This window comes from Ailuropoda melanoleuca, chromosome 13 (genome assembly GCF_002007445.2).
Source record: "Ailuropoda melanoleuca isolate Jingjing chromosome 13, ASM200744v2, whole genome shotgun sequence".
Taxonomy (NCBI): Eukaryota; Metazoa; Chordata; class Mammalia; order Carnivora; family Ursidae; genus Ailuropoda; species Ailuropoda melanoleuca.
Window position 1 is genome coordinate 24323592 of NC_048230.1, and position 10917 is coordinate 24334508.

The 10917-nt window shown below is 37.0% G+C and overlaps 1 protein-coding gene across 4 annotated transcripts; it reads left to right on the top strand.

The window, feature by feature from the left end:
- Window positions 1–3346: 3346 nt before the first annotated feature.
- Window positions 3347–10803, top strand: ZPBP2 (zona pellucida binding protein 2). Of its 4 annotated transcripts, none has more exons than XM_019810032.2 (8): window positions 3347–3409; window positions 3716–3781; window positions 4867–4992; window positions 5829–5990; window positions 6609–6827; window positions 7460–7542; window positions 8484–8664; window positions 9245–10803. In XM_019810032.2, the coding sequence occupies exons 3-8, from the start codon at window positions 4914–4916 to the stop codon at window positions 9337–9339; spliced, it is 819 nt and encodes a 272-aa protein (XP_019665591.1). In that variant the 5' UTR covers window positions 3347–3409; window positions 3716–3781; window positions 4867–4913; the 3' UTR covers window positions 9340–10803. The 4 variants fall into 4 exon arrangements, with proteins under 4 accessions (XP_019665591.1, XP_019665590.2, XP_019665595.2 ...); XM_019810031.2 differs by having other exon boundaries at window positions 3360–3585; XM_019810036.2 differs by lacking the exon at window positions 3716–3781 and having other exon boundaries at window positions 3360–3585.
- The last annotated feature ends 114 nt before the right edge of the window (window positions 10804–10917 follow it).

The window sequence follows — 10917 nt, forward strand, 5'->3', positions numbered from 1 at the left end:
TTTCATTTTGGGAAGCAAAAATTCTCTCACTTTTGTTTTCCCTTCTGGGAACTGCTTACCACCACTCAGAAAATACTATGCACTCTATTTAGGTGTTTATTTTCTACTACTCTGCCTTCTTCCAAGTAGGATCTGAGACAGTTTACAAAAATACATATACCTACATATAATGTATCAGAAAAGTAAGTAAAGAAAATAGAACTAAGGGGAAGGTGTGATAAGATAGTGAAATTAACTCAAAGATGTTACTGCACAAGAAACATACCAGTCAACATCTTTCCCTAACATCCTTCCCACTTTATAGAGGTAAAGCACAAATTTGACTTTAGGAAAAGGAAAGGGGAAGTGCCCGAATAACAATTTTTCAAAAGCAAAACTTTTCTTCACATTGAAGTCTAAGGGACATTGTTCTGGTGAATCCTTATAAAGATATCCATTATGTTGATTTGGACAACAGGTGAATAATTCTCAAAAAGGCCACTTCTACCCTTGTTAGGAAATTATATTGTTACTGTATAAAAATATATTTCAGGCTTAAGGTTGGGGGATTGGGCATTAGCAGACCATATCAGAAGAAACCCACACTTAAAATTGTTCATATTGTAATTTTATGAATTTTAGTTTATTTTAAATATGCCTTGGTATAGAAAGCCAACATACATATGTGTGTGTATCTATATACACACACATTTATGTGTGGTGGGTGATTTTTTTTATGAGTAAATAACTTGCATTGGCTTTGTTTTAAGATCATGACACCATGGTAGTATCTCTGTAGATTGTATGGGTTGGAGTTCTACAGGATAATATCAATTTTGGAGCAATACTCTAAACACCAGGTCTAATTATAGTATTGAAAGGGGAAATTTGTTGTTTGTTAGTTTCTAAAAGCAAAAATAGCACATCAAAAGTAGCAGAAGAGGAACTGTAAAATTTCACAGGGATGGTTTAAGGATGAATAGTTATTTGGTTATTAAAAGGATGTAAAAACTGTTATTATACTTAGCAGTGGAACGTGTTACTACTCTGTAAAAAAAATTAGTTCAAATGGAGTATTTCAGACTCCAGAGAATGGTACTTAAGGGAATAGATAAAAAGTAGGTGGATGAAATAATTTATGTAGCTACTCAACCCTTAAGAAGGTGGAGCATAATTCCCACTCCTGAGTGTGGGCTACATATAGTGACTTCCTTCCAAAGAGTACAATATGAAAGGGAAGGAAAAGAGTAATTTTCAAGTAGAGAAATCTGACAAACACTACCTTAGCCAGGTGATCAAGGTAACATCAACAGTGATAAAACATGATGACAGTATGTACCCTTAATATGTTATGAGAATGGCCCTTTATCTCTATAATCTTCTACCCAAAAATCTATAACCTCAGTAGAATAATGAGAAAACATCAGACAAATTCCAATAGAGAGGCTTTCTGCAAAGTACCTAACCAGTTAAGGTCAGGTAATGTCATCAAAAATGTCTTTTACTGTCAAGGTTATCAAAACGCAAGAAATGTCTGAGAAACTGTCACAGCCAAGAAGAACCTAAGGAGACATGATGACTTAATGTAGTGTGGGAGTCTGGTGGGATTCTGGAGCAGAAAAGGGACATTAAGTAAAAACTAAGAAATCTAGGGGCGCCTGGGTGGCGCAGCGGTTAAGCGCCTGCCTTCGGCTCAGGGCGTGATCCCGGCGTTATGGGATCGAGCCCCACATCAGGCTCCTCCGCTATGAGCCTGCTTCTTCCTCTCCCACTCCCCCTGCTTGTGTTCCCTCTCTCACTGGCTGTCTTTATCTCTGTCGAATAAATAAATAAAATCTTTTTAAAAAAACTAAGAAATCTAAATAAAATATATGTCTTATTTAATAGTAATGGATCAACGCTGGTTTATTAATTGTGATATGTACTATACTAACGTAAGTTGTCATTAGGGAAAACTAGGTACAAGAACTCTGTACTATACTCACAATTTTTCTGTAGATCTAAAACTGTTCTAAAATTAAAAGTTTATTTTAAAAGAATAGAGGGGTACTTTCAACAAACAACTACTACTCATTTGGTTAAGTCTCTTCTCACAGTATTCAAAGTTTATCACACAGGATTTATAAGGATCGATGACTTCTAATAACTGGGAAACTAATAAAACACTGTGGATTTATCATGTACTTTGACTAAAACTGTAATGTCAAACTGCTAGGGAATTAAAGATAATGCCTAATTTTGTCTTCATTATCACTACCTTAAGGAGGAAGGGAACAGTTGAGACTAAACCATTAACCTAGACATGGTAACTGACAGGGGTGGATCTGACTCACCGAATCACATCTCATGGCTTAAGCTATGTAGGTATAATTAACAGTGACTAAAAATGAAATCACTGACAAAGGTTGCTCCTGGACCATCTGAGATAGTCCAAGTACTGACTTGGCTCAAAGGAAATAAAACTGAAAACTCTTGATCTCACCCAAAATAACCATTCTGCACCCTGCCTGAACCTTGGTCTCTTTACCCATCAGCCTACTCAAAACCACCCCCGAGGTGTCCCGCTGCTAAGAAATAGACAACAAACAGGCCACCGAACTGGTCGCCAAGAAGGAACCATGAAAGACGCGGGCATGGTCTCTTTCCGAGCTCTGTGATCGTTACTCATCTGTCATCCGTCCCCACAGGAAAAGTACACTTGGGGGGTCTTGCCTTTCGATTGGGCCCGTTTTCAAAAGTGAGGTTACTTCACGACCCTAGATAAATTTGCATGGGGGTCTCCCAACGCCGTCTGATACTCCATGTGGAAAATAAAGGTTAAATGTTCCTCTAGTGTGGGAAGGGCTGGAGACGCCTTGTTGGAGCACAAATGGTTCTTCAGGTTCTTCGTTTGGGGAGTAGAAAATGCAGTTAGGTAAAAATTGGGTGGAAGAGTTTGGAAAAGATGGGGCACACAACTTCAGGCAGAATTCATAAGAAGCAAGGCACGGGAAATCCCACAGGCTCTTTGCTTCCTGTAAGGAGCAAATTCTCACACGCTTCTCCCTCCCTCCGGTCCCAGTGTTATTCCATCCTTACTCACCTTACCCCATCGTCCTATTTGGGATCCACAGTGTTCCTCTCGCGGATCTCTTCAGCCTCCAGAAAAGGAAGTAACCGAAACGCGAAGGCCTGGCTTCTTTAACATTCCTCTTTCCTTCTCTCCCGGGGTGGGGAGGAGAGCTACTCAGAGAACTAAGTCACGGAGAGCGCGGGAAAATGGCGCCAGGCGCGAGGCACTCGCACGAGGGCGGCCGCGTGTGAGCGAGGGGGTGGGGCGCTCGCCTCCTTGCTCGGGGGCCCAGCACGCGCCCGCCCCGCCCCCGAGCGCGAGGCTCCGGAGCGCGCACGCGCCCTCGTGCGCGTCAGTTCCCGCTGTAGCGACGGACGGGTAAGGGAGCTGACCCCGGCGGTTTGCTCCGCTCTGTGGAGGAGAGATGGGGAGGCGCTGGGCCTGGCCTGAGATAGGAAGGAGCCCGCCCCTCGACGCCTCCTGCGACCCTAGCCCCTGAGTCGTGATGCGAGCGTGGGTCCTACTCTCCGCGGTGCTCTGGTACCTCACTGGAGGTGGGGCTCCTCCCCCCACCCCCGCCCTTCTTCCCAGTCCTGCCCGCTCCGCTTCGTCCTGCCCTAACCCCACTCTGAGCGCCCGCGCTTCTCTTCTACCTAAAAAGTCAGTGGTTTCTTTATTCCACAGTTGGATGGCAGCGTTCTTCTGAACGTACCGGGAAAGGCTTCATTTATGGCAAACCCGGACACCCAGGTACTAAGGACCTCTTCACCCGCAGAGTCTATCAGAAGAGGCGGGTGTGCAGTTGGACCTGCTTAATGTTCTGCCAGCGGAGGCAAAGGGAGAGAGAGCTCATTGACGTCCACCTGGTGCTTGGCACTCGTGTCATTTCATCCTTACAGCGACGCCTCAGTGTATCACCTGGCCTAAAGCCGCACAGCTCGTAAGGAGCTAGGATTCAATCCAGATCTCTCTCTGATGCCACCTCTCTTCCAGGTGTCTCTGCTGCTTTGCAACGTGCAAGGCCCACTCAGTGATTTCCAGAGCTTCGAGTCCCTCTGTTTGGAGCGCCTACACATCCTTTAAGGCTCAGCTCAAATGTCGTTTATCACTGTGATGACACTTTCCCACACTCCCCAAGGAAATTGGTCACGCGGCTAACTTTAGCTAATTTGGGGCCAGTTCACAACATTTGTCATGTTTGGGATCTCTCCATGTTTGGAGTCCCTCCCCTTTTTCCCCTTCCCCTAAATTGTGCGATGGTGTCTTCTTTGTAGGTTTAGGGCCTGGCATTCAGTAGACTTCAAAGTCAGTATCTTGTGGGATTGTGTTGGTTCTAAGTAGAGTATTGCTGCCTCTACCAGATCCAAAACACAGAACAGGTAACTGCAGAAAATCTTTCTAGTATGCCCCCACATAAGCTTAATTATTGTTCCTAAAAAAGGACATTTATAGTTAAATATCAAGTTCCTCTTAGGGATGACCGTGATTATCTTGAGAATAGTTTTGCAACCAATTTCAAATCCTTTTCTGATCTTTAAATAGATTCCACTAACCCTTCAAAGAATTGTGATTCAAGTGAGTTCTGAAATGAACTAAATATATCATGTACATTTTTATAAACAAAACTATAATATCAGAAAAAATAATGTAAGTCTAGAGTTTTAAAAACTTATAAGAAGAAGAAATTTATGTTAGCATTCTAAGTGTTATAATGATATGCTGATTTTTAAAATACTGAAATCCAGAAAGACCTAATCAGTGTGTCTTTGGGACAAAATGGTAGGAAGTGTATTTCTTAATTTAATTTTGCTTTATATTATTTTATTTTGTCACAGTGAAAATATATGTAAAATTACACCACAATAGCCCAATCCTTGCCTGCATGGATTTTAAACGTGCTAAAAAAGAAACAGTGGACCCCACCTACACATGGATTGGGCCTAATGAAAAGCCATTAACAGGTAATTTATTTGATCTTAGTTATCTTCTTAAATGATAGGGACTTTTTTTTTCTTTTAAAGAAAAGCACTGTCACTTATTGGGATGAACAATTGAAATTTAATTTTAACTGCGGTTTCACCTGCCCCATACTCAGATACAGCAAATCATGTTATATGGTGACTTATTTTCTCTTTATGAAAAAAATCGAAGCAGTAATTTTTGTATCCTACTTCCCAGAGCTATATTAGTTCAAAAGTTTTTATAAAACCTAAAATTTGGGGTGCCTGGGTGGCTCAGTCAGTTAAGTGTCTACCTTCTGCTCAGGTCATGATCCCAGGGTCCCAAGTCCAGCTCCCTGCTCAGCAGGGAGCCTGCTTCTCCCTCTTCTGCTCCCCGTTTGTGCTCTCTCACTCTCTCTGTCAAATAAAATATTTTTTTAAAAACCCTGAAATTTATCTTTGTAGCATCTGTATTGGAGATGAAGTATCTAATGTGTAATTTTTCATGATGTTAGAAGAGTGTCTTGGAATGTTAGCATTATTAATTTCTGTCTTATGTGAGGAAATTGTGTAGTACTACAGAGCAGTGTAATCTCATTTACTAAATTACCAGCATAAACCAATTGAAATTAGAGGCCAAGAAATGAGTTAAAGAAAATCAAAATATATTTTTAAAGTGTACTTATCTTATGTGGTTTTCCAAAGAATAATAACAGAATTAAGATTATTTTGAATTCTTGAAGTTAAATAGTCCATTAATTTTTTAAGTTTTATATTTATTTATAACCCCAAGTTTACTAAATAATGTTTGAATTGTTATATGTTAAATAACCAAGTAATTTACTGTTTCTGTTTAGAAAATAATCGAATAAATATAACTAAAACAGGAAAGCTGAAGGTGAAAGATTTTCTGGAGGCTTTGTCTGGACTTTACACATGTACTCTTTCTTATAAGACTGTCAGAGCGGAAACCCAAGAAGAAACGATAGTAAAGCAGAGATATGACTTTATGATCTTTGGTAAGAATATGGGCACATTTTAACGTACACATTTAGTTTAGATAAGAATTAAGTGTATGGTCTCTTCATTTAGTGAAAATGAGTCTGTTATATATAATCATTATGACTTATGGAGTATTTTGGCGTATTTGATTATGCAAACTCTTAAATTGACGTCTAGATAATGTGTCCTAAATAATCCTCTTTCAGCCTCCCACTTCCCACCATATAGGTATGCAAGTACAATCTACTTTACCTCAATTTTGCCAAGTCATCTAAAACTGATGTTTAGTTCTATAAAAGCAAATTGATGACCTTTTCACTGGACTGTGATGACAGCAATGACACTTTCAGCAAATTAAGACATTCCCCCATCTTATTTTTTTTGATACTCTTATCTATATATCCAGCCATTTCTTCTCTTGTACTGAGTAGATAATGTATCAGATGAAAACAACCTTTGTTCATTAAAGTTATTAGTTTTGTATATTTTTGAGGACAAACTGATAAAACATTTTATTAGATAAGTTTCTATGCTGATTTGCAAGATTAATGAGATTTAATATTACACATTATTTGCAAATTGTTTAGTAGCACAATGCTAAGCACAACTGTTTTTATTCTCATCATTTTTTAAAGCCTATCGGGAACCTGATTATTCATATCAGATGGCTGTACGTTTTACCACAAAGTCTTGTGAAGGAAAATATAATGACCTGCTTTTTAGAGTGCTGAAGAAAATCTTGGATAATTTAATCTCTGATTTGTCATGCCATGTCATAGAACCATCATATAAATGCCATTTTGTTAAAATTCCACAACATGGTCTCATACATGAGCTATTTATAGCCTTTCAAGGTAAAAAAAAAATTTAACATTTCTTTAATGTGAGATATCTTACAAAATAGTAGGCCTTAAATATTTGTTATGCACTAAAGTATGTTGTTGGTTCTAGCCTGGTTAAGGTTTTAAAAATTAACATTAATTATTTACTTTAAACAAGGATATATTGTTGCTGATCTTTTATTTTTTTACTTATTTAATTTTTTTAAGTAGGCTCCACGCTCAATGTGGGGCTTGAATTCACAACCCTGAGATCAAGAGTTGCATGCTCTACAGAGCCAAGCAGGCACCCCAATATTGTTGCTTATCTTTTAGAAGGCAGTATTTTTTATAAATACTGTGCAGCTAATATTTAATTAATAAATTCCTAAAAACTTAAATTGTATTTTTGGAAGAATTTAATAAAAGAGAGGAACCAAACCAAATTGATTTCCATCCATTTTAAAGCCTTGTAGTTACTTTGATTAGCCCCCAGATGGAGTGAAATCATAATGTATAAATTATTCAAATTGTGCACTTTACTCTGTTACTAGGATTAGATTAAACACAAGCATGCAAACATACTGAATTCAGCATTCAAAGCTTTATTGGAATGGTTGGAACTTTTTAGAATTCTTTTGTGAAGATATCATTTTTTTCTTCTCCAGTTAATCCTTTTGCACCAGGGTGGAAAGGTATATGCAATGATTCTGCTGACTGTGAAGATATCACTAACCGTAATATCCTCCAGGTGAGAATTTCAATGTAGGGGGAAAGTATTTGAATAGTTAATAGAACTATGTAAAAATTTTTGTAAATGCTTCATCTTATTAATTTAAAAGTTTCCTCAAAAATTGATTTCTCCATGTTGTGGATAATAATAATTGACATTCTAAGCAAGTAGATTTAAATTATTATTTTAAAAAATATAAAGTATTGATTTTTTTGTTTCAGTTTTTTAGGCCGAGATTGTGAGAGTCTTGGCTGTATCAAGATGTTTTGTTTTGGAATAATACATCTAGAATAACATATAGCTCTCCAGGTTAATAGTATGTATTTTTTCTGTGATGGAAGGATGAATCCCTGGTTTTTGTTTCCCAGATGGTGTCTAAGCAGCAGCTTGAAGAGCAGCCCCACAATCATGTAATCCTAGGTTAAACCAGCAGTCCTTCCAAAATTGTATCTCTACTGGTCGTAATAGTTGCTTTCCCCTCTGCCATTCTCAGAGGCTAAGGACATAGTCTAAAAACTCCCTTTACTCTCCTGATCTAGTTCCATGGCTTATGGAAAGCACTCAGTTAATATTAGTTATTACAAACTCTGTGTTCAAAAAATAAAATAAAATTTACATCATTAGTTTGTAATGCTGATTAGAGAATAGTTTTGGTTTCCATTTTGCTTGGCTCTTTGGAATTAGAAATGATGAACTCTCAGTTATCCACCCACATGAAACAGACATCCTGGAAATAATTTAAACCTCAATTTAATTTTCTTCACTACTGTACATATGAATTGACAATAATTGATAAGGTCAAGGCTAGACTAATTTTAGCATTAACACAACTTTTCAGGAATTCATCTGTTGGATAAAGGATGACATGCTTTACTATATTTCATTGCCTCTGATACAGGAGGATAAATTTGGTTCACAGTTTAGTAATTGTATTTCTTTCTGGTATTTTAAAATCTTAGGCAAGGGATCGGATAGAAGAATTTTTCCGGAGCCAAGCATATATTTACTATCACGACTTTAATAAAACTATACCAGCTATGCATTTCGTGGACCACAGTTTTCAAGTAGTACGTATGGATAGCTGCCGTCCAGGCTTTGGAAAAAATGAAGGTCTACACAGTAATTGTGCTAGCTGTTGCGGTAATTATAAAATATAAATATCTAAATATTTAGGTTATATAGTCAGAAGACTAGATTAATAATTCCCTTAGGATAATTGAATATATTGATTCTTTCACAATACGTTATATTTAGTTAAAGGGAAGTAAAAATTCAAAGCCCAAATTTCTAAATATAATCATCCTCATGTGTATTAATTCTCCCTAATGCACTCTCCTGTGTTATAAAACATTTCTGTAGTGTTCTGAGTTGAGCTGCTATGCTACGAAGGAAAACAACAGGATGGTCCTATCTAGAAAACAGAATTGGAAATAGAAACTAGAAAACTAGAAGTAGGAACTCATAAATGGGGCACGGCAGAAGATACTGTAAAATACTGATATTAAAGAAAAAAATAGGATTCTAACTTTCTCCTACCTTTAAGATCATCAAATTACAATGTTTCAAACTCAAATAATCTTCCACAACTTAATTGGCTGAACATTACCCAGTATAGCAGAGGTATAGAAACAATGTGATACTGAAGGCAGATTTATATTACTGGCATAAAATACCTCTAACTGAAATGATAATAATCTACTCCGTGTTTTTTCCTTTGCAGTGGTTTGTGGTCCTAGGACTTTTAGTCCTGATGTTGATGTTACTTGTCAGAGCTGCATTTCCATCCGTATTTATGGAGCTAAATCTTGCACATAAACTTCAAACAAAAATCATATTATGAAGACTAGAGGTGAAAGTATTGTTACTTGCTTGTGGAGGTGGGGAACATAAGATAATTTGTTCACATCCTGGAACATCAAAGATCCATTAAGTAAGACCAATAAGACCAAAACATCGGAAAACATACATTTTAGAAACTTCAAAAAGATAGTTGACGTGGCATTTCTAAGAAGGAATTTAGTATCTCCAGTGGACAAAGGAAAGTGTATTAGTGGATGATTTCCATGACATATGTTTTGCTGTTTACAAACTGAATCTGTTGCTCTGTACCTAAGACTGTATTAAGGTCAAGAAGAGTAGCAAAGTATAATATAATAAAAACTTTATACTTTCCATATATTAATTTGTTTGAAATCACTCTGATATGATATAAAGACATTTATAGTACTTTTGTAATTAGAACCAAAAACCTTGTTTCTTTTGGTCCCTTTGCTTTTGTTTTTTAAATAATTAGTTTTGAAAGTATAGTTTTAGATTTATAGGATAATTGAGCAGATATTACATAGTTTCGTGTACCCTCACCCCTCCCCAATTTCCCCTACTATTAACCTCTTGCATCGGTGTGATACATTTGTTACAATTAATGAACCAAGGTTGATAACTATTATTAACCATAGTTCATAGTTTACATTAGGGTTCATTCTTTGTGTTATACAGTTCTATGGGTTTTGACAAATGCATAATGCCTTGTGTTTACCATTACAGTTTCATACAGAATAGTAGCACCGCCCTAAAAATCCCTTGTGCTTTACCTATTCATCTCTCCCTCTTGCTCCAGAACCCTTGACACCACTGATATTTTTAATGTCTCTATGGTTTTGCCTTTGCCAAAATGTCATGTACTTGGAATTATAAAGTATGTAGACTTTTCAGGCTGGCTTCTTTCACTTAGCAATATACATTTAAGGTTCCTCCATGTCTTTTATGACTTGATCATTTTTTATTGCTGAATAATATCCCATTGTATGCATGTACGAAGGACATCTTGGTTGCTTCCAGTTTTTGGTGATTATGAATAAAGCTGCTGTAAACATTTGTGTGCAGGTTTTTGTGTGGACTTAAGTTTTCAACTCAATTGCATAAATATCTAGGAGCGTGCTTGCTGGATTGTATGGTTAAGATTATGTTTAGTTTTGTAAGAAACTGCCAGACCATCTCCCAAATTGGTTTACCATTTTGCATTCTCCCCAGCAATGAATATGTTCTTATCGCTTCTCATCTTCACCAGCCTTTGGGTATTTTCAGTTTTTTTAATTTTGCCGTTCTCATAGGTATATAGTAGAATTTCATTGTTGTGTTAATTTGAAATTCTCTAATGACATCTGATGCTGAGCATCTTTCATATGCTTATTTGTATATCTTCTTTTGTTAGGTGTCCAGATCTTTGTTCATTTTTTTTATTGGATTGTTTATTCTCTTATTGCTGAGTTCTAAGAGTTCTTTGTATATTTTAAATACAGATTCCTTTTCAGTTACATGTTTTGCAAATATTTTCTCCCATTCTTTCTCTTCATTCTTTTAACAGTGTCTTTCATCAAGCAGAAGTTTTTAATT

Bases quoted from the DNA above. Each gene is read 5' to 3' on its own strand.
- ZPBP2 (XM_019810031.2), top strand. From the start codon at position 3,537: ATGCGAGCGTGGGTCCTACTCTCCGCGGTGCTCTGGTACCTCACTGGA. The intron at 5,991-6,608 runs GTAAGAATATGG...CATTTTTTAAAG, and splicing joins ATATGACTTTATGATCTTTG to CCTATCGGGAACCTGATTAT. The intron at 7,543-8,483 runs GTGAGAATTTCA...TTAAAATCTTAG, and splicing joins CTAACCGTAATATCCTCCAG to GCAAGGGATCGGATAGAAGA.